The sequence below is a fragment of the Podarcis bocagei genome (assembly GCF_964188305.1).
Source record: "Podarcis bocagei genome assembly, chromosome: 8".
Classification (NCBI taxonomy): domain Eukaryota; kingdom Metazoa; phylum Chordata; class Lepidosauria; order Squamata; family Lacertidae; genus Podarcis; species Podarcis bocagei.
The window spans coordinates 78,494,064-78,517,827 of record NC_138133.1 but is presented as its reverse complement, the minus strand read 5'-3'; the positions used below and the strand labels follow the sequence as shown (position 1 = coordinate 78,517,827).

At 45.3% G+C, this 23,764-nt stretch overlaps 1 protein-coding gene across 1 annotated transcript in view; it reads left to right on the top strand.

Annotated features, from left to right (window-relative positions):
- FBXO32 (F-box protein 32) overlaps nucleotides 1–23,764 on the top strand; it is a 38,593-nt gene that overhangs the window by 2,721 nt on the left and 12,108 nt on the right. The window contains exons 2-5 of the mRNA XM_081204964.1: nucleotides 10,202–10,314; nucleotides 11,641–11,690; nucleotides 12,758–12,850; nucleotides 23,224–23,317. Coding sequence (XP_081061090.1) covers nucleotides 10,202–10,314; nucleotides 11,641–11,690; nucleotides 12,758–12,850; nucleotides 23,224–23,317 — 350 coding nt within the window. The remainder of the gene's footprint in view (nucleotides 1–10,201; nucleotides 10,315–11,640; nucleotides 11,691–12,757; nucleotides 12,851–23,223; nucleotides 23,318–23,764) is intronic.

Below are 23,764 nucleotides of genomic sequence, written 5' to 3'. Positions count from 1 at the left end.
ACAGCTGGGCAAAAGTGCTTGAAAATCTAATATTCTCAAAATGTTGTTGCTTTGGTTCAGGGAAGCGAACAATCCTGCAAATTGCTTTCCTCGAAAACCAACTCCTCCTAGAACTTAATGAGAAACTTAAATAATAAATTGGCACACCAAAGAGCAGAGGAGTTGGAACAGCAGCAGATAGTATGTCAGTTACTGAGGAAGCAGGTTATCTGCTAAGCATGAATGCTGGATAGCTCAGTTGGTAAAGCATTAGACTCTCAGGAATCTCAAGTTCCCGGGTTTGAGCCCCACGCTGGGCAGAAGATTCCTGCAATGTAGGGGGTTGGACTAGATGACCCTCGTGGTCCCTTCAAACTCTAAAATTCTACGATTTGTATGAAGTTTATTCATGAATTAAAACACCCACCAGTCCCCTTAGTGAGGATTCTTTTGATGGAAGCTTGTGCATGTTACATTATGCAGTTCACGGTGAGAATTTTGCTTGGCACACAGATATTTCCCCCCTGCTTCTGCCTAAAATGCGCAGCAAACCAGGATTTTAGATGGATGGTTTCTGTATGAGAGCCAGATTTTTTGTTATTAGGGTTTTGGAGCTTCTTGGATGGATTTGCTGAGCAAGCAAGAAAATGAAGAGAAAACAGATACAACCCAGTCTGCAGACTAGTTAGGCCACAATGTTTGGATTTAAACTGACACAAATCCCCTTCCATTTAATGGGGCTGCAATCCTTTGCACGCCAACCTGCCTGTAGATCCCAGCGAACACAGTGGAGTTTACTTCTGAGTAAGGTATAGCATTGGACTGCCAAAGCTGCTCACTTGGTTAGCTAGGCTTGCTGAATTTATTTTGGAATACCTGCTTTTTGGAAATGGAGTTGCAAAACTAAATGCAAGCCCTGAATTTAGTCGGACTTTCAAATTAGCATTACGTTATCTGGGAAGGAAGTATGTCAGATCTAACTAGGCAATATAGATTGAGACTCCTGCCTGATAATTTTGGAAGGCTTGTTTCCTCTAACTTCTGTTTATGCTTTCCAGGAAAACATCAGTTTGAGTAATGTATGGGTTAGTTTTGCAAAATCCTCGGTGGGTGGTTCTTTTGTTGAAACATAAATTTGTGACAGCGGGAACACTGCGTCCCCATTAGTGGAGTTGTGCTTCAAAACTTTCGCTCAGACGGGTATCTGTTTAATTACAAGAAATCAATACTGACAGTTCAAGTGGCTTCAGAGCATGCAGTAGTTAAGATGTGGAACTTAACAAAATGGGTTGAGTCTATTTTTAAACTCGGAGCTCTCTTGGTTTACTGTGTTTAGTTAACAAAAGCCTTGGCTATGGCAGGGCATTCTGGTTTATTTTGTTTGGCATCTAACAGAATGTTGGCCACTTAAGCAGAGGCCTGTATTCATTGCATATTAAAGGCTTCTGCCCGAAAAAATGAAATGTTGTTAAGCAATGGGCCATCGAGTTCCGGTATCCTGTCTTCAGCAGGGACCGATACTGAAATGCCACAGAGCAGGCTGTTTACATTCTCCCACGAAACTAGTGGCAACTGTGAACAAGATTCATGATAGATTTGGTTGGACCAACTATTGGTTTCAGTATCTTTCAGTTTGCTTGTGCAGCATGCAGGGGATTTCACAACCAAATTAAAAACAATTCTACTGTTAGTAAGCTGTAGCCCAAACTTTTTTGTCTAGGCTGCTCATTTTGCTAAAAGTTTGCATTGCTAAATATTACTACCTCTACTGAGAAAGTGAACCCAGGTTTTTTGTTTTTAATTCCTGGCTTTTGAAACTGCAAAGGCAAAACTAAAAGCAACCACTTTTGGATTAGACGTGAGTGGCAACAGTATGACATAGCCCATGGGAACGGTGCCCTGATCATTTCTTTGTCATTCGCTTGGCATCTCTCACTGCTTAAACATGCCATCTGTCAAAGCATGCCTTGACACACCAGTCTTTGAGCCCTTGTGTGATGCTCCACCGACTCCTTGTGCAACAGTAGCTCATCCATATGAAATAGACTGGAAGGAAAAGCCTTGCCTTGGGGCTGTGCTGATTTTCACAGTTTGAAAAAGAAAACTGGCTAGATGTGGGCTCTTGCACAACAAGAGAAGTTAGGTGCACAGCTGCCAAAGTATTAAATCTCTATATCAAAGTTAGAGTACATTGCAGTGGCATTGCTAGGGATGAGGAAGGAATTATGGCTGGCTGTTTGGAGAGACCACTGCTTGGCCCTGGTTCTAACCCTCCTGTAGGAAGAGGCAGCAGAACCGTAGCTAGGTGATCTTGCGCCCCTGGCAGAACCGTCCAGATTGCGCCCCGGAAAAAAAATAGGGAAAAACAGGGCCCCTGCATAACATATACTGTAAGGTAAAGGGACCCCTGACGGTTAGGTCCAGTCGTGGACAACTCTGGGGTTGCGGCGCTCATCTCGGTTTACTGGCTGAGGGAGCCGGTGTACAGCTTCCGGGTCATGTGGCCAGCATGACTAAGCCGCTTCTGGCGAACCAGAGCAGCGCACGGAAACGCCGTTTAGCTTCCCGCCAGAGTGATACCTATTTATCTACTTGCACTGTGACGTGCTTTCGAACTGCTAGGTTGGCAGGAGCAGGGACTGAGCAATGGGAGCTCACCCCGTTGCGGGGATTCGAACCGCTGAACTTCTGATTGGCGAGTCCTAGGCTCGGTGGTTTAACCCACAGCGCCACCCGCGTCCCAACATATACTGTGAAGACCCTCTGTTTAAAACCTTTTTCTTATGAGGCAATGATTGATATTTTTATTTATAGACATATTTAGGGAAATATTTTCAGCAGATATTGCGCCCCCTCCTTGTCTGTGCCCCTGGAGGGGGGGTCTTCCTCGCCCGCCCGCCCTTCCCTGAGAGGCAGGATTTCCTCTTTGGAAATATAGGAGAAGGAACTGTAGCTTGTGGGGTGGGTAGAGCACATACTGCATGCAGAAAACCACAGTTTCAAAGCCTGGCATCTGTAGCTCAAGGAATCAGGTGACCTTTATTGGGAAAGAGCTCTCCAGAGTTGCTGCAAACCCAAGTATGCAACCCTGGGGTAATTGATAGACACTGCTCAGTCTGCTTCTCGTGATTCAAGTTTCTTCCCTGCGCGTTGAAATCTCTGTAGAAACCTTCTCCATAACCTCTGCGGCATAAATTTGCCCCTGGCACCTCAAGATGGGACTGTTAACAAGTTCCAGGTCACATCACATGACATTGGGCAATAAAGCGCTGTTGAATCATCTGATCCGGTGACATTTCTATGTCCTAGTAACGTAGCCCAGTAAACAGAGATACAGTTTCTACTGAAGATAAGGAGTGGGTGACGTTTGCTTTGGGGAAAACACAAAGAGATGAGAAGGGGATGGGGGAAGGGTGAGGGTTCCTTGGACAACGCAGCAGAACTTTAGCTCCTTCTGGTTTCAAATAGCACCTGTTCTCTTCAATTGTTCTCTATTGCTGCACCATCAGTTTATAAGCCAAACCAAACAGTATATTACTGGACACTTCCATAAATACCTCTGCTTTCTGGGCATTTTCTGAGGAGCTGTCTGAAAACAGTGCCTTTCTGGATTAGCCAGAATCAATTCTTCACACCTGTGGTGTTAGGAATTTCCCTGTGCATACGCATAGACCTGGTCAGTTCCCCACACCTGTGGCGTTAGGTATTTTCTGTTCTGTATTTGATCCGATAATTTGATTCCTCCTGCGATTGCATAAATGAAGGGCTGGAAATAACCCTAAACACTTTATACAGTGGTACCTTGGTTTACGAACTTAATCCATTCCGGAAGTCCGTTCTTAAACCAAGGCTTGCTTTCCCATAGCAGCAGGGGACTCAATTTACAAATGGAACATACTCAACAGGAAGCGAAACATGTTCTGCTTCCAAGGCAAATTTCACAAACCAAAACACCTACTTCCGGGTTTGCAGCGTTCTTAATCCAAGTTGTTCATAAACTAAGCTGTTCTTAAACCAAGGTACCACTGTACTGTGATTTGCAGATCAGGTTCTTTCTAGTAAGGAAGCCATCTTAAGTCTGTTACTACAAGAATAACAGAGTCTTGGTTTGAAAGACCAGTGGGTTTATTGTGACATAAACTTTTGTGGAATTAGAGCCCATGAAAATATATTGGACTCTGGCACCTAAGAACAGAGGTGCACATCTAGTTGGGTCCAAGGGTCAGGGATCTCTGCTATAAACCCACAGTTCCGCCTTCCAGCGGAACAGTTGAGCTACAACCAAATTATATAAAGTCGTACCTTGGAAGTCGAACGGAATCCCTTCAACTTCCAAAATGTCTGAAAACCAAAGTGCGGCTTCTGATTGTCTGCAGGAAGCTCCTGCAGCCAATCGGAAGCCACGGAAGCCCCATCGCACGTTCGGCTTCCAAAAATAGTTCACAAACCAGAACGGTCACTTCTGGGTTTGCAGCGTTTGGGAGCCAAAACATTTTTCCTGACCACTAGAAATCCAGCTCAGCCCTCCTTCCCAACCAGGAATGTCTTCTGAGATTTACATTCCATGCTTTTTTTCTTCTTATTCAGCCTTAAGGGACTAGAAGCAACTGGGCAGGGTGGGGGTGAGGAGCTGGATTTTACAGAGTATACCTGCTTCTGAATTTACACCTTGCAGTTACAGAGCTTCAAGGCACGCTGCTGACCACATTGTGTCCCACAGTGTCATTTTAATATGCACATGGCTGCATCAATCCCATGCTTCACTGGAAGCCAGTACCAAAAGTGCTGATCCCATGAAGTTCAGAGCTTCACTAGTTTAATGCAGAAGTGGACAACCTGTGGCCCTCTTGATATTGTTGGACCCCAACTCCGGTCAGCCCCAGCCAGAATGGCCAGTACTCCGGAATGATGGGAGTTGAAGTCCACAAAATCTGCACAGCCACAGGTTGCGCACCTCTGCCTTAAAGAGCGTGGCCGAAAATCTAGTTGCGCCATAGATTTGTATAACGGCATTATGAAATTGGTAGCTTTATTTACAGTTCCCTTCCTATTGATCCCTAGCAGAGCATTTGCCTTTTTCACAGCTGCCACACACTGGGTCAATATATTCACTACTACGACCCTGAGGTCTTTTCCTGGTCAGTCGCTGGACACTTCAGACCCCATGAGCGCATATGTGAAGTTAAGATTATTCAGTTGTTGCCCAAACAAGCAAGATCTTAAGTATTAGGTGACTGATCTCTGCTATGACGTACGTTAGTAAAGGACCAAGTCGTTTTCTTTGGGTATTTGTTTGTATTACTTTGAGGCACTCAAGAATGAAATTTAATATAAAACTCCAGCTCTGGCCGGGAGATTCTGCAATAGAGGCAGCTGTCTAAAGATGACTCTGAACAGGATCTTGTTACAAATACAAGAAGGAATGTGATATCTTTCTGTAGCAGAGCATTATTTTGTTGTACTGCCCGCCCGCCCCCCTCTCCGTTTAGACAAGTTTTTAAAATAGTTTACGACCCAAGCATTAAGCATGGGGTAATGAAACAGATCGCTATGTAAATAAGTACAACTTGTGCATGAAGCTGTAAAATTGTAGATAGAACTGCAATGTGGTTACCCTGATGCAATTATTCCACTCCGTTGGAAAGAAAAACCATTGTGGGGGTGCTGTGTATGTGTACATGGACACACATTTTGCAGGTGGTTTTGCTGAAATCCTTTGGAGCAATGCTGCAGTCAAGGCTATGTTGAAACTTTCAGTTCTGTCACTTTATTGGCTGAACCCAACTTCCATTTCAGGGATGCGGGTGGCGCTGTGGGTTAAACCACAGAGCCTAGGACTTGCCGATCAGAAGGTCAGCAGTTCGAATCCCCACAACAGGGTGAGCTCCCATTGCTAGGTCCCTGCTCCTGCCAACCTAGCAGTTCGAAAGCACATCAAAGTGCAAGTAGATAAATAGGTACCGCTCCGGCGGTAAACGGCGTTTACGTGCGCTGCTCTGGTTCGCCAGAAACGGCTTAGTCATGCTGGCCACATGACCCGGAAGCTGATGCTGGGAGCTGTAGTGCTAAAACATCTGGAGGGCTGAGTTTGCCTATGCCTGATCTACGGGGACTCCGAAGGGTGTGGAGGTCTAAGAAAAGGACATTAGATTGAGATCTACTAATCAATAATTCCCCCCCCCCCGATAGATGATCAGCCACAGATTGGGAAAGATTTCAGACTCCCAACGTTTCAGTTCTCCCAGTCTCCCAGACTCCCAGATTTCAGTTCAACGTTTAGCAGCAACGAACAAAATCTTCCTGCCCCACTACCCTCTGGGAAACAACCTCTGGAAATCCTTATCTGTAGTCTCCAAGATGTAGATTTGTACTGTGAACCTCCATTTTGTATTTGGCTCACCTGTCTACAACCTTGCTTTTGCTCCTGACTCGCATTGACCCTCAGGGTGTGAGCTTGGCAGGATGTTTAAGACAACCATGCTAGGCTAGATTCAGAGAGGCAATTCAACCCCACAACAGACTTGTGAATGGTGAGGACCATTCTTAAATTGCCTGGTGGCCAAGTGAAACAGACCTCTACAGAAAAAATGGTTTGGAAACTGCAGCCTTAAAGCCGTTCTACAAGGGCAGTTCAGCTTGTAGTACAGAGATCTCTGTCAGAATCATTTTAGGCTGAAAATGGAAATAGTATGTTTTTAGTGTTTCCCATAGGGAGTAAACGCCCTGCGATTAGAAAAAAGTAGCACAGCGGGTAGAAGACTACACCAGAACATTTCTTCCTTGCATCCAAGTTCCGTTTGGGCGTTGAACATTTTTTATCTTCAGTGTATAGAACTTTTCATATTCCCACATTGCTCTCCTTAGCCATCCTTGACCTGCTGAAGCTCCTCTCCCAACACAGTATTATTAGCAGGCCTTGCAAAATATGTCTGACAATAGACAGATGCCTGTAACCTGCGTGTTTCCCTGCCTGAGGACATCTCATGGCACAAGCAGGAAGCGATGACATCAGGTGAGCAGGAGGAGGTTAAAGAAAGGGCACTGATGTTGCACCCAGGTCACAAGGTTCGTTATGCAACTGCTACTTAATTATGGGTGTAATTGCCTCCTCGTTCCATTTTTCATCAGGACAGTCTATAAAAGTGTCACTGGAGCTTGTCCTGAAAGTGACAATTCCTGGTACATTTCCTGAACGTGCAAGGGTGTGTATAGGAAAGGAAGTTTGCTCTACGGTTCATCTTGTTTATATAAAAGAGCATTTAAATAAAATTCTTTCAGATGTGTAGGACACGGTTGGTGCCAACACCTAGTAGACTGAATCAGATTTGGAGCAGACTTAATTTCCTATAGAAATCTATTTGGTCCCTTGAGGTCCAATGTACCAACTTAAAAACTGTACAGTCATACCTCATGTTGCGTCCGCTTCAGGTTATGTGTTTTCGTGTTGTGTCCCATGGCAAGTACCGGAATGGCTTACTTCTGGGTTTCACTGCTCACGCATGTGAGAAGCGATAAATCATGTCGCGCGTGTGCGCAGATGCAGCTATTCAGCTTACGTCAGTTCCTTGTTATGGACGGGCCTCTGGAACGGATCCCGTCCATAACATGAGGTTCTACTGTATGTTGCAGTAGCTTCCCAGAAGCTATTTCTCTTCTTCCAATTCGGCCCCAATAACATTTACTTACCAACTAAGTGTCAGGAGCTCATCCTACACTCGAGTAGGACCCTGGCAGAGACACATGCCTGGCATGTTCTCTCCCTCCTGATCAATTGTTCAGGAGCTTCACAAGCTTTCTTCTGCCCGAACATCACAGCAACCAATGCCAACAGACATCGGCACACTCAGGGATCCGCAGTTCATGTAACAGAACTCAGCAACTCAGCATTTTGGCTAATCTACTTTATTTACATATAAACACACATGGAGCACTGCAACATGGCTCCCTCTCTCTCTAGCATCAGACAGCAAAGAACGAGAACAAAGGACAATAGTCCCACTTCACAGAACACAGTAACACAACCATCCTGTCTCCATCACTTCCCACTCTGTGGAATCAAAACATACACCATCATGTGATAGACAACAATCCCATGACTGCAATCACGGAACAGGAATTCTAACAATAAGTTTCTGAGATAATCTCTAGGAACATCTTTGGGTGTCTTCCTGGATTGGTGAGACTTGCCTAATGGCAATACAAAACTGAGCCTTCTGCCTTGTGGCCCAGTCTTGTGGAAAGCTCTTCCAACAGATTCAGCCAGTATCTTCAGTTCTTTCCCCAGTAATTTACCCAGACCCTCTTTTTTCCCCTGACCCTCAATGTGTATATATTAGGACGACCCACCTTATTTCTATGATTGTAAGTTGTTTTAAACTGCTTTTAGTACTGTGTTTTAATGCTATGAGCGTAGGGTGAGAGATGGATAAATATCAACAACAGCAACAACAACTTCTAAACATTTGGTGGGAAGCCTCCTTGAATTGGGGGGTGATCTTCTGAAGTGGGAAGCCTCTTGCACTCAATGGAGGTCCTGTTGGTGTGAACCCTGGAAGGACCTAGTCCTAAGTCACGCAGAGAGACTGAACCTTTTGGAGGGAGGGAGCGGAGAACAGCGCAGAGGGTCCTTCTTGCCCTTCTCCCTATTTGCATGTTGCTTTAACACAGGAGTAGAACTCCTTAAGAGGTTAGTGGCCTAATTTGTGGTTAGCTCAACCTACTGATTTCAGAAGGACAGAAGTTCAGTTAACTTGGACGGGGTCCAATCCATTATCTCAGAATAAAGGCTCAGGACCGCAATACCTCAAGGACCACCTCTTTCCATATGAACCTTCCCGGACCTTGAGATCGTCTTCTGACGCCCTCCTTCGTGTGCCTCCTCCTTGAGAGGTGCGGAGGGTGGCAACACGAGAATGGGCCTTCTCTGCAGTGGCTCCCCACCTGTGGAATGCTCTCTCCAGGGAAGTCCGCCTGGTGCCTTCATTATACCCATTTAGGCGCCAGGCAAAAACATTCCTTTTTAACCAGGCCTTTGGTTGATCTGTTTGGAATCCTATACCCTTTTAAAATGTGTCTCTTTTCTGGGGTGTGTGTGTGTGTGTGTGTTATTGGGTTGTTGTTGTTGTTATTCTGTTTATATATATTGTGATCTTTTCTGTGAGCCGCCCTGAGACCTCTGGGTATAGGGTGGTATATAAACTCAATTAATATTAATAATAATAATAATATCAAACTGGCAGAGGGAAGCATAGGGGAAGGTAGCCTCTCTGGGTGCTCTAGGTGGGGAATTCCCAGAGAGCAGTTGACGTCGGTCATTACAAGGCTGCTGCTCGCTGTCTTTGATGATCTCACCCACATAAGTGACTAGACCACAAACCAGAGCCTCACATGATATTCTTAAGGTGTGGGAGTGTTCATGAAGGAGGAGCTGTTTCCTTGAGTATTCAAAACCCAAGTTTTAGGGAAAGGATCTGTTCTTCCTGGTGTTGCTGGACTGCAACTCCCGCCAGCAATATAGGAGCAGTGGTCCAGAAATTTCTGGACGGCTACCTGGAGAAATGGTCGAATTTGTCCATTTTGGTTTCTCTGGGTTTCCTCATTTTTCCCAGTCTTAAATTCGGTTCTTCACATTTCTGCATCAACTTGCACTTTTTTTAAAAAAAGAAACCTGTTTGAAAATTCACCAGCGTTTTAGAGTGACTCTCTCCTTCACATAGGCAGGTTTGTGTGCAATTTTGCCTACTAGACACATTTTGGCAAAAGCCATTTCCCCGAACGTAATACATTTTTGTATGTTAAATTGCACTTATGTGTGCATTTTGATGTACACTCCCCCCCCCCCAGCATATGCATTATTGCACACATTACTTTGCTGGAAAACCACGCTGCAAAATTCAGAGAACTGTGAATCTTGGAAACTGGTTCTGTTGTGCTTCTCGTATTGTTTCAGAAAATGTGAATTAGGTAGAGCCAGCTTTCAATGTGAACTGGATCGAATTTCTCCTCCATCCCTCCTGCAGGTTCCCCATCCCTGCTTTTAGAAACTAGATCTCTTTGAAACGGACCCAAAAGTTAATAGGCTGCTGAGGCAATCTTGTCTCATATATTGACTTAACTGTTGGTGTTTGTATTCCAGACTCCTCTTAATGGAGCTGGGGAAGAGATTAGTCCGATTGCAGAAGAGATTAAACCTTTCTCCTTCATTTTCTGGTGTCATCCCCAGTTACTGCCGAAAAGAGGACTACAATAAGGAGAATATTTTGAATAGCATGAACTGTGATGTTGCTGTGAAGAAGAGAAAGAAGGACCAGCTGAACAACAAGACAAAGATTCAGTGTAAGGCTGGGTAGATACTTTTATTTTAATAACAATAAACAGCTGTGTTTGGAGAGGGGGCGGGAGAAAACCCAAACTTCTCGCTCCGTGAATTGACCTCTGACCCTGGAGAGGCTTTGCACTTATGCTTTGACCCTTAGCCGGAGAACTTGGATCCGTTGCAATGTAGAATCTTATGCCTGGGATCTTTGCTCTGTGTTTATCACTTGTATTTGGCAGAGGGGGAAGCGATCTGTTTCCAACTTCTCCCTCCCCCCAGCCCACTTGGCAGGTACATAACCCCACAGTTTGAACCAGTCCCCTTCCCCAATGTTCTTTAAACATGCACCCCCGAAACCACAAGATGGTGTCTAAGACCAGATGGGGGAGAGGGAATAAAACCATTCACTTGAACCCTTTCAAAGTGGGGGACTCCCTGTCTAATCAGACTGCCTAGAGCAGCCTTTCTCAACCTGTGGGTCCCCAGATGTTGTTGAACTACAACTCCCATCACCCCTAGCTAGCAATGCCAGAGCTCAGGGATGATGGGAGTTATAGTCCAACAACATCTGGGGACCCACAGGTTGCGAACCGCTGTCCTAGAGTCTTATTTAATGGCTCGTATCCAGTTGCAGTGCTGTGCAAGGATCCCCACTTGCGCAATGGGACTTTCCTCCCACTCTCCTTGCCCCCACATCCTCCCCAAATCTCCCAGGGTTTGGGGGAATTCCAGAAAATATGATGGGGGATGTATTTGAGGAGAAGAGACGAGATGGCCTCTCGTGGAAGCGGGAATCCTTGTGCTGGCAGTATGATTATTTAGTGCTGTGTTGGATATGCGCCAGTGTCTCTGCAATTCCTGAGAGAGCTAAATATCTTCCGGCTTTGAGCTTGGCTTAGGGAGGGTTGACTCACCATGGAGGTCAAAGCTTTTGCGCCTACACCATGCCCAAAGAAAAGTGCTTCCAAAGGCTCATGGTCTGCCCTTGAGGAATCCCAAAGCCCCGCCACCTCTCCTGTTATTATTATTATTTTGTTCTTGTTAAAATGTAAGCACCGATGGAAATTCTGCAGCTAAGGTGTTGCCACAGGGAATTCCAGGCCACTGCTCCTCTCCAAATTTTGAGGGCAGGGGAACTATCAAGAAGGCCCTCTCTGCCAATCTAAACACCCGAGAGGGTCTGTGTGGAAGTATGTGGTGGTGTATTCAACTCATTCGTCCATGAGGCCTGATGCAAACCAGGATGGTGGTGGCTGTTGGCAACCAATGACAGACTGAAGCAAATTGGGGCGAGGGTCATAATTTGCATGGCTTTAAATCAAGAAAATGTGGTTTCATTTCAACAGATTTTCACCAAGAAAAGTGGATTTACGTGCACAAAGGAAGCACGAAAGAGGTGAGTATCCCTTATTACGTGAAACATAGTAGCTTTGCTCAAAAGTGTTATTTAAAACTGCCTAAAATAGCCCATTTACCATAACCAAAATGGCTTAGGGCTGAGTCAACAATCATTCTTGGCATGTTCTGGGTCATTTCTCAACAAACCTAAGTATGAGTTAAAGGTAGAAGTGAATGTGGCATGTTGCATCGAATTTCGACTTTTGACTTGGCATATCTAGAGAGCTGCCCAGTGCAAGGAGATTGCAACTGCCCAGTGCCTCTGAATTGCCTTTTTTATCCTATTTGCTGAAATTATAGATAATCTGTTTTAAGGGTTCATCTGCACTCCTGCTTGACCCGTGCAAGGGGTTTCCTCCTTGTCCTGCTCCTTTCCCAGTGAAAACCTGCTCTTGAGCTCTATATCGGAGCAATCGTCAATCCAGAGAAACCCCAAACTGCTGTTTGCTCCAATTGAGCACTAAAGAGTGGCTTTCCCCAGGAAGGGAGCAGAGGAACAAGAGGAAGTGTGGATATGCCTTAAGTTCATGGACACTAGAGGCTGATGCGATGGCACCATAGCTCAGTTGAAGAGCAGCGTGATCTGCTTGCAGAAGGCCATGGGTTCAAATCCTGCAGTCTCCAATTAAATGAATGTGTAGAAGGTTACGCAAAAGATCATTCAGTATCTGAGATCCTGGAGGGCCGTTTCCAGTCAGAATGAAAGATACTGGGCTAAGAGGACAAATAATGTCACCCGTTATAAGGTAGCTTCTATTTGTGGTTTGACTCAGAGAAGATAAGCCCGCTGGTTTATATCCAATTGCTCCAGATGTGGAGCTTGAAAGAATAATTCTACCCTAGGAATTCTTGGACCATTTTAAGGTGTTGGGAGGCAGGAAAGGGAATTGCAAGCGCTTGGTCAATCTCTGGTGAGCCCAAGCAAGGAATCCAGTTCCTTTGGAATCCAAGCTCAGCCTGTAGTGTTATTTTTAAGAGCATGCCGCTACTGCCTCTGTTCCAAATCCTGAGTACAAATGAATCACTTGTGGTATTCCTCTCTTTCCCCACCCACCCTCCTCTCAGCGACATGGCTATTGCACTCTTGGAGAAGCATTCAATAGGCTGGATTTCTCAAGTGCCATCTTGGACTCGAGGAGATTCAACTACGTCGTACGGGTGAGTGTTCACCAACGGCTTGCACCGCTGAATTGTTAAATCTAGCTGCGGCTTTCAGGTAATCCAGGGGCGAGACAGAAAACAACCTGTGTCTGCATAGCATAGCCTTTTAAATTGTGTTTTTCCATTTAAGAGTAGTCTCTTTGATTTTTGTGGACATCATCCTTGATTTAAGATCACCAGTGTGCGCTTCAGACAAACTTCCCACGTGTTGAGTCTTAACTGAATTGCCACAGGCTACAATTAAAAAAAAAAATCCATTGCCACTTAACTCCATCCTTTTTTACCCTGTGGGTTAAACCCCAGAGCCACTGCTTTTTTACCCTCTGGGTTAAACCACAGAGCCTAGGACTTGCCGATCAGAAGGTCGGCGGTTTGAATCCCCGTGACGGGGTGAGCTCCCGTTGCTCGGTCCCTGCTCCTGCTAACCTATCAGTTTGAAAGCACCTCAAAGTGCAAGTAGATAAATAGGTACCGCTCCAGTGGGAAGGTAAACGGTTTCCATGCGCTGCTCTGGTTCGCCAGAAGCGGTTTAGTCATGCTGGCCACATGACCCAGAAGCTGTACGCCGGCTCCCTCGGTCAATAAAGCGAGATGAGCGCCACAACCCCAGAGTCGGTCATGACTGGACCTAATGGTCAGGGGTCCCTTTACCTTTACCTTACAATTAAAAAAAAAACCCATTGCCACTTAACTCCATCCTTTATAACCCCTCCACTGCTTTTTTACCCATTTGTAGTATGTACCCAGAGTCGTCCGCGACAGGACCTAACTGTCAGGGGTCCCTTTACCTTTACCTTTAGTATGTACCTAGTAGCTGAGGGTCAAACTCCATCCATCTCATGAAGTGGGTTCTAGTTAACAAAAGCTTTTGCCCGTAAGAAACTGTGTTAGTCCTTAAGGTCCAAAAGACTCTCTCTTGCCTTTTGCTGCAACAAACTTAACATGGCTACCTCCTGGAATTTAAAAAAAAAACATTCCTTTCTTTTTGTGTGTTTCGTGAACACAACAAAGTTGCTTACAGTGGAGACTTCAGTTGCACAATATATACCAAGAAGGCAATTTGCTCCCCCCTTGTCTGACTCACCGCCTGGAAACTTGCCATGATAGATCTTGGTGTCACTCTGACTCCTAACTCTTCAGTTCAACTACTGCCCTTTTTCACTGACGTGATCTTTTTAAAAATTGAGTTGGCAGACAACAGGAAGGGCATGGCGTTTTAGGAAACAGCTTGCCCGCCACCTGCTTTTCAGATCAGAATTGAGCAGAGAAGATTGGCTTTGTTGTAATAAGGGAACACACCAGCCTTTCCCAACCTGGTGCCCTCTGGATGTGTTGGACTGCAACTCCTATCAGCCAGCAAAGCAATAATCCTGCCTTACATGTCTGTCTGTCTCTGTCTCTGCAATAATAATAATTAATAATTATTTATACCCCACCCATCTGGCTGGATTTCCCCAGCCACTCTGGGTGGCTTCCAACCGAATATTAAAAACAATACAGCGTCAGACATTAAAAACTTCCCTAAACAGGGCTGCCTTCAGTTGTCTTTTAAAAGTAAAATAGTTGTTTATTTCCTTGACATCTGCTGGGAGGGCGTTCCACAGGGAGTGTGCCACGACCGAGAAGGCCCTCTGCCTGGTTCCCTGTAACCTCGCTTCTCACAGCAAAGGAACCACCAGAAGGCCCTCGGTGCTGGACCTCAGTATCCGGGCTGGATGATGGGGGTCGAGACGCTCCTTCAGGTATACAGGACCAAGGTCGTTTAGGGGTTTAAAGGTCAACACCAACACTGTCTGTCTGTCTGTCTCTCTTTCTCACAGACACACACACACACACACACACACACACACACACACTAAAACACTAAAACACTACTTCCACTGTGGTTTGAAAAGGTACCGTCCAGAAATCCAGTTTCTTAATTCTCCAGAAAATTAATTTCTCTGTTCAATGGTACCTTAGTTCTTGAACTTAATCTGTTCTGGGAGTCCATTTGACTCCTGAAACCATTCGAAAACCAAGGCACGGCTTCCGATTGGCTGCAGGAGCTTCCTGCACACAAGCGGAAGCCGCGCCTGAAGTTCGGCTTCCGAAAAACGTTCGCAAACTGGAACACTTACTTCCGGGTTTGCAGCATTCGGGAGCTGATTAGTTCAAGAGCCAAGCCGTTCGAGTACCAAGGTGCCACTGTATTCAAATGTATAGGCTGCCCCAAAGAGCCCTCAGAATGGCTTAGAAAACATTTTTAAAAAAATATTAAATCAGCAGTCATAAAAAACAGAAGACTACAGCAATAGATATAAATCAAGCTGCAGGGAAGTTCAAACAACATTAAAAAATGAAATTGAGGACAATATTAGTGGTTTGTAATGTGTAGAATGGATCTTCGTTTAGGCCATTTCTGAAGTCCTTTATTTTTCTCCGCACTAAGATTAATACATGTAGAAATTGCATCATTTAAGAATTCACAAAAGCCTGTGTTTCTCCAGCCAATCCTCTAACTTCCTGGAGCCTTGGATACTGAGTGGTACCTAGAAGTTGAAAACTCTTTAATTCAAACTGGCTGTCAGTTTGGCAGAGAGAAAACGAAACCTTCCATCCAAGCACCGCAACTCAAACAAGAACACTGTGTTAAAAATGAATTGATCCTATCAGCCAAGTCCCTGGTGAATAATAGCTCACGTCACAGATACCACATAAATGGCTGAGCAGGGTGTGTGTGTGTGTGTGTGTGTGTGTGTGTGTGTGTCTGGAAAACCTCTGCTATGCCTGGAGTCATTCACTTGCAATGCAGAAGAAGAAGCAAATGACTGCTGTTTTGTGACTAACCCTCCTATGGCTCAAGCCGTGTATATGGGACTGGCAGGCTGGCTTTAGCTGTTGGGCCAGAGGGTTTTTTTTTGCCAGGGGGGGGGGGAGGCAAAGTTTAAAAAAGAGCAAAGTTCTGGCACTTTTCCAGTGCTTCTGGTGCAATTTGGATAAGGAGTATGATTTGGAGGAATGCAAATGGTTGATGGTTTTATCTTTTTGCAAACTACTTTGAAGTCTCTCTCTCTCTTTTTAAACAATCAAGTAATGTATAAATTTTATGAAATGAAATAAAAACCCACCCCACAACTAGAAGCTGCTTCTATATATCTATATCTGTATCTATAGCTATATCTGCATACTTAAGAGTTCATGTTTGTTGAACAGGGCAATAGAGAACAGTCCATGCAAGATTTTACCACTTCAAACATGTGTCCGTCAAGTTGCATGCTTAAAAGCATTCTTACACAATTTCCCTGTGCATTAATAGCAAACGTATAGCTTAAAAGGCTATATTACAGGTGTTAATATTGTGCAGCTTGAAGCAGCTGGATGTATGAAAACTGACTCCTTTTGGAATAAAACTTTGTCCAGACCCATTAGATATTACTCAAAGCTTTACTCGCAGAACTTTCTTCAAAAGAGAACAAAAGCAATCAAAGATATTTGCAAATAATTCCATCGGACACATGCCTTCCAAGGCACAGGTTCAGAATCTTCCTAGGAATAAAATAACGTATAATCAGAGCTGAGAAACATAGCTCTCTTTCACACAGGTGCCATTAGCCTGCATTCCAGCCCCAAGGCTGTTGAGCTCCTGGAGTGATTCATTTGCACCTCCTTCTCCCATGGAGCCCGGGAACAAAAGACAAAGACCAGCTCCCCAAGATGGTGATTTGCAATTCAATACCTCTCATGTGATCTAAGGTTAAACACTCACGTGTTAGCTAGCAGAGAACAACAGTAGTTAATTATCAAACTATCTAGGAGCTCAGAGAGCTTAATGGAAAATCCACATGTTGAAGCCTTCAGTAATACACACAGTCATTCTCCATTTCAGTATGAATTGAGCAATTATACTTAACAGGCCGCACTAAAAGATGAAACCCTGTTTGGCAAGGTAATCACACCTCCATGCGTGTGCACGCATAGGCACCTCTCCTGTTTTGAGTCCTAGAAATAAAGCCAGTTAGTTAGAATGGAGGTCACTTTATTTGAACCTGAGCCCGAGTGTATCCTTTTCTTTTCTTTCCTCCCCCCCACCCCCTGCCCTGCAAAACTGTCCCATTTCAGACAGCTTTGCTCGCTGTCTGGGGTGTTATGTAAAGGCAGATGACAGTGGCAGATTCCTTACTCCAGAAGAATTTGCCATGTGATGCGCTCTTAAGCAATGTTCTGCAAGCGCTCACTCGCCCGCACCGCAGAAGCAGGAGAAAGAATGTGTGTCTTAATTTACAAGGGGAAATCCAACGGAACTTATTCCAGAGGAGTTGTGTTACGGGGAGAAAGTCCTGGCTCACTTTTTGTTTACACGCAGGCTAACACCATTCGCTGGAGGCTCCAGCCACATATCCCAGGATCCTGTGGGCCAAACTGGCTTCTACAGTTTTAGGACAACAGGGGCAGAGAGCCTTTTCCATAACAAGGCTCACATTCTCATTTGGACAATTTTCTGGGCACCATGTACCAGTGGGGCCAGAGGCATGGGTGGGGCCAGAGGCAAAAGAAGACAATGTATGGGATCTTTATCTAGCAGAACACAATATTTGCTGCAATGATCATACAGGATATAAAATGGTAAAGGGACCCCTGACCGACTCTGGGGTTGCGGCGCTCATCTCGCTTTATTGGCTGAGGGAGCCGGCATACAGCTTCCGGGTCATGTGGCCAGCATGACTAAGCCGCTTCTGGCGAACCAGAGCAGCGCACGGAAACGCCGTTTACCTTCCCGCCAGAGCGGTACCTATTTATCTACTTGCACTTTGACATGCTTTCGAACTGCTAGGTTGGCAGGAGCAGGGACCGAGCAACGGGAGCTCACCTGTCGCGGGGATTCGAACCGCCCACCTTCTGATCGGCAAGTCCTAGGCTCTGTGGTTTAACCCACAGCACAACCTGCGTCCCCATACAGGATATAAGATGGAATAAAAATGTTGTTTTCATAGAATCAAAGAATTATAGTTGGGAGGGACCGCGAAGGCCATCTAGTACAACCCCCCCTGCAATGCAGGAATCATTTGCCCAGTGTGGAACTCGAACTCACAACCCTGTGATTAAGAGATTCATGCTCTACTGACTTTTGTTTAAGGTACCCCTTTATCCTCTCTTGGGATTCAGTGAACTTGGAAGTCTTAGTGTCTTAAGAAAGTAAACAATTTTTTTTTAAAAAATAAACCTATAAAATTTACTAATAAAATATCAGCGAGTAGCAGCAGAAAGTACATGAAAAGGTCTGAGCAGATTTAGAGATCTTTGTGTGATATGCAAAAGTAATTGGGGAGGCTCCCCTTCAAAGGCAGGCTGCCATGGTTAAAAAAGCTCTTTCTTGTTTTACTGCTCACCTAACTTCTGATAGCTGGGTACCTGGAGAAGGACCTCAGGTGATGCTCTTGGGCCTTATCTACACCTACCTTTTGTACTAATGTTTCTAGGCACAGGTCTGTGCTTTAAATCTCCTTGTCTGAGCACCCCCCCCTTCTTCCCCCTTTTTGCTCCGGAGCTTTCCCCACAAAAAAACTGCTCTTTAAAGCTGAATCGGAGCAAACAGCAATTAGGTTTTTCTACAACTTGCCATTTCCTCCCGATTCAGCTGTAAAGGGGGGATTTTCACAGGGGAAGCTCTGGAGCAAAAACAAAAAAAAGAGTGGGCACTTGGGACAAGGAGCGTGGACTAGGCCTGGAAAGAGCGGAGAAAATGTAAGTGTGAATAAGCTCTTAGAAACCCAGGCATGATTGTGTGGGGTCAGGCTATCCTGGTACCAAGCCATATAGGACATTTCCCCACCCCACAATCTTAATGTCTAAAAGCTGAATTAAAAAACACCACCACAACACCACCATGCTTGGAGCAGCTTCAGATGCCAAGCAGGTCATGTAGCACAGTTCCCCAGGACTTTTGTTTATTTCATAAAATGTATACACTGCCAGATTGTCAAAAATCCTCAGTTTACAAAAAAAAAGGCCAAGCAACAAAATTAACGGCTAAGCAAAATTAACAACAATTTAAAACGTTTGAAAAGTAAAAATGGCAATAGACTTAAGAAGCAGATTAAGACTCTCATCAGCTTTCTAAACATCAGGTAGTCTTGTGTATACAGTGGTACCTCGGGTTAAGTACTTAATTCGTTCTGGAGGTCCGTTCTTAACCTGAAACTGTTCTTAACCTAAGGTACCACTTTAGCTAATGGGGCCTCCTGCTGCTGCTGCACCGCTGGAGCATGATTTCTGTTCTCATCCTGAGGCAAAGTTCTTAACCCGAGGTACTATTTCTGGGTTAGCAGAGTCTGTAACCTGAATTGTCTGTAACCTGAAGCGTCTGTAACCAGAGGTACCACTGTGCAAAAATGTTTTTAGGCGGTTCATACAAATGAAGGCACCTGCCTTATATCAATCGGCAGGGAGTTCCAAAGTGTAGCTGCCGCATCAGGTCCTTACAGATGCAGAACAGGCGTTGTGTAATAGTGCTGATTCCTCTGATCAAAGAAGTTGATTGGGCATGCAGGGGGTAAGGCAGTCTCGCAGGTAAACAGGCCCCAAGTTGTGAAGGGCTGTACCACACAGAAATGTGATTTCGTGTTTGAAAGCATCTCAAAGTCATGCACCTGTGTATCACTCCGCTTGTCGTGTCACTGTGCGCACGATTAGTTAGCACATCAGGAGCTATTTGAAAAATGCACACCTGTGTGCGTATTCATGTTTTGTTTTTTTTAAACTTCCCCTGAAATGGTGAGTCATAGAAATGAAGGCGATTAGCCGGGGTTAGACGGCTTAGCAAATTAGCCAGGGCTCCTTCCCCAACCACCCCGGTCTCCCTTGCTTTTTCTACCAGTCATGTGGCCACACGCAAGGTATTAATAGAACGCTCACGTAGGAGAGCCATCTGTTGGCGTTCAGAGTTGGCCGGGGAGATAAACAGACGGGTGGATCAGTCACCCTCGGCCACTTCCCCGCCTTGAGCTGATAGTCACACGGTGGTGACAGGGCTGTGTAAGAGGAGAGAGCAGCTGAAGCGATCTCTTTCTCCTGTTCTTCCCCTCACCCCCCTTTTCCTCCTTGTCCCATGTGTTCTGGCTTTATAGAAAGGCGTTGATAGGTGCAAACAAATTCTTATCATTCTTCCCACTGGGCAAAGCACTTTTCAACCCATGACTTGATGTGTTTTATCGTTTTAACATGGTCAGAATTTCCTGGCCGGGTTCATGACAAGTCCAAACTGCCTGGTGGTGGTGGTGTTGTTCTAACGACGGACAGCAAGGTGGCAATTCATGAACAGGACATGGGGTTTGGGGTATGTGAAGGTATATGGTATCTGGTACATGCAGGTTCCTTTTAGCTCTTGTAGCAGAGATCTTGCCTTTTTGACACTGGCTCAGATCCTGAGATACATTAACATGGGGAGGTTCAAGGAAGGAAACTTGTTGTTTAGTTGTTTAGTCATGTCCGACTCTTTGTGACCCTATGGACCAGAACACGCCAGGCACTCGTTCTCTGTCGTCCCCTTCTCCTTGTGCCCTCCATCTTTCCCAACATCAGGGTCTTTTCCAGAGAGTCTTCTCTTCTCATGAGGTGGCCAAAATATTGGAGCCTCAGCTTCATGATCTGTCCTTCCAGTGAGCACTCAGGGCTGATTTCCTTCAGAATGGATAGGTTTGATCTTCTTGCAGTCCATGGGACTCTCAAGAGTCTCCTCCAGCACCATAATTCAAAAGCATCAATTCTTCGGAGATCAGCCTTCTTTATGGTCCAGCTCTCATTTCCATACATCACTACTGGGAAAACCATAGCTTTAACCATATGGACCTTTGTCGGCAAGGTGATGTCTCTGCTTTTTAAGATGCTGTCTAGGTTTGTCATTGCTTTTCTCCCAAGAAGCAGGCATCTTTTAATTTCATGACAGCTGTCCCCATCTGTAGTGATCATGGAGCCCAAGAAAGTAAAATCTCTCACTGCCTCCATTTCTTCCCCTTCTATTTGCCAGGAGGTGATGGGACCAGTGGCCATGATCTTAGTTTTTTTGATGTTGAGCTTCAGACCATATTTTGCGCTCTCCTCTTTCACCCTCATTAAGAGGTTCTTTAATTCCTCCTCACTTTCTGCCATTAAGGTTGTGTCATTGCATATCTGAGGTGAAGGAAACTTATCTGTTCTGTTTTCCACTGCAACTACCTGTGCCTGCAATAGCATCTCTAGAGGGTTAGAAGAGAGGGGAAATCCCTTCTCACTAGGGATAAGTGAATTGGGCAAGTACATTTTCTCATTTTTCTAATCGTAGGTTCGTATCTCCACACTTCCAAGCCAGTTTGCGAGTTTTGTTTTGTTTTTCCTTTAAAAGGTCCTTGTGGAAATTTACCAAATTTTTTAGTGCCTTACACAGCTCAGGATCTCAATACCTTAAGGACTGCCCCTCTCTATACAAACTGACCCAGACCCTGCTCTTCCCATCCACGGCCCCTCCCTGAGGGGTTCAGAGGGTGGCAACATGAGAATGGGCCTTTTCTGTGGTGGCTCCCCATCAGTGGAATGCTCTCCCCAGAGAGGCTCGCCTGGTGCCATCGTTACATGTATTTAGGTGCCAGGCAAAAACATTTCTCTCTGCCTAGGCCTTTAGCCATTGAATAACCTATGGTCAGGTTGAAGGTGTTGGGAGGGGCTGTTATTTTGATTATTCAAAGTGTTGGTGCTGACCTTTAAAGCCCTAAACGGCCTCAGCCCAGGATACCTGAAGGAGCATTTCCACCTCCATTGTTCTGCCCGGACACTGAGGTCCAGCGCCGAGGGCCTTCTGGTGGTTCCCTCACTACGAGAAGCCAAGTTACAGGGAACCAGGCAGAGGGCCTTCTCGGTAGTGGCACCCGCCTTGGGGAACGCCCTCCCACCAGATGTCAAAGAGAAAAATAACTACCAAACTTTTAGAAGACATCTGAAGGCAGCCCTGTTTAGGGAAGCTTTTAATGATTAATAGGTTATTGTATTTTAGTGTTCTGTTGGAAACCGCCCAGAGTGGCGAGGTATAAATAATAAATTTTTGTTTTTGTTGTTATGTTCCATAAAATATGTTTTTCATGTTTCACACCACCCTGAGATATTTTATTAAAAAGTGGTGTACAGTGGTGCCCCACAAGACGAATGCCTCACAAGACGGAAAACTCGCTAGACGAAAGAGTTTTCCGTTTTGGAGGTGCTTCGCAAAACGAATCTCCTATGGGCTTGCTTCGCAAGACGAAAATATCTTGCGAGTTCCTGCGGGGGTTTTTTCCTCCCCCCCCCTTTTTCTAAGCCGCTAAGCCGCTTATCAGCTGATCCGATAAGCTGATAAGCCGCTAAAAGCCGCTAATAGCGCTAATCCTCTAATCCGTCAATGGGCTTGCTTCGCAAGAAGAAAAAACCGCTAGACGAAGAGAATCACGGAACGGATTCTTTTCGTCTTGCGAGGCACCACTGTATAGTTGTTGTTAATGATCTGGATTTTTCCCAGTGGGCACACTTTTTAATGCAGTTTGGGCCAATACACACATTATTGCACATTCCAGGTGTCACAAGACAAATGAGAGGACCTATCACCATCTCTCTTGTGCAGACCTGAATGGGGACGGCAGACACCAGCAGCATATCTGCATCTGATCCGTCCTGGCAATGTGTGCATGCCCTTCTGAATCGGGACCAGTATCTTCCATTGCCTTGGAAGCCTGACTACCCCCTTGGTCCTCCAACTGAGTTTACATATTATCTCACCGCATTTGCTCATAACAATCCATTGCTACACTTGTCACTCCCTCCCCATCCTGTTGCATTTCCTGCTGTGAAATTCAGATTGCAAGCTCCCAGGGGGCAGGGACCCTGGTCTGCATGAAGTTATGCTTAGGGCTATAGCAAATATGAAAGGATGTTTCGGAAACGAGTGTGTCCCCCAATTTTTTTTTAATGTAGCCGCCCTTGGTGGCTGCAGCTGAACCTCAAAATATAGTTGCTTGCTGTAGCAAAAGCACCGAATTGCCCACATCGCTTTTTGTGGTTAAGATGCTCCCATGTTCAGCAAAGCAGCTTAGATGACCATAATCTATTCTTCTCCTGCTGTCAGTTTTAATGACTTGGCTTAGTAATTAAGCCAACGAGAAGAGGCAGAAAGATTGCTATCGCTTAAGCTGCTGCATCTGTCTTTCCTTTCTGGCTCTCTTGTCTATCCATTCCCACCCTCCCTCCTCCAAAAAGAGAGAGAGAGTGTGTGTGTCAAGCAACAAACAAGCTTCTGAACTGTTTTACTGTGCATCACATGACCAGGAAGCTAAGATTAGAAAACTGCCTTTGTGCTCTTTAAGGCTGAATGTCTTTATTTTTATCCACAGCTGTTGGAGCTGATAGCAAAGTCTCAGCTAACGTCACTGAGCGGAATTGCCCAGAAAAACTTTATGAACATCTTGGAAAAAGTTGTGCAGAAAGGTAAAGGCAACAGGCGGGGAGGTGCAAACCTAAGGTTACCAACTTCGCAAGCAATAGGCTGTGGGTTCCTCCAGATAAGCTGTTTGTTGAACATTTGATTTGTTCAAATAGAGGTCATTCAATGATGAACATTCGTCCTGGTTTCTTCGTGCGATGGCTATGTCTTCCCTTATTCATCCCACACTTCTCAGTGCATTTCCGCAGAGCCAGAGTGTTGGATGATGACCTGACAGACCACGGTTCGAATCCCCATTGGCAGTGTTAGAAATTAGCCGGGAGCCAGTCATTTTTTGCACCTGGCGCAGGTCCAGTTTGCGACCATGTGGAGATCTCGGGGTGCCTGGTTGGCGACTGGGGAAAGCAAAATGTCAGAGAGGGATCTGAAATATTTCCCTTGAAGCTTGAGTTTGTTTTGTCTGGATGGTTTTGTTTGACGTTTCAATGTGT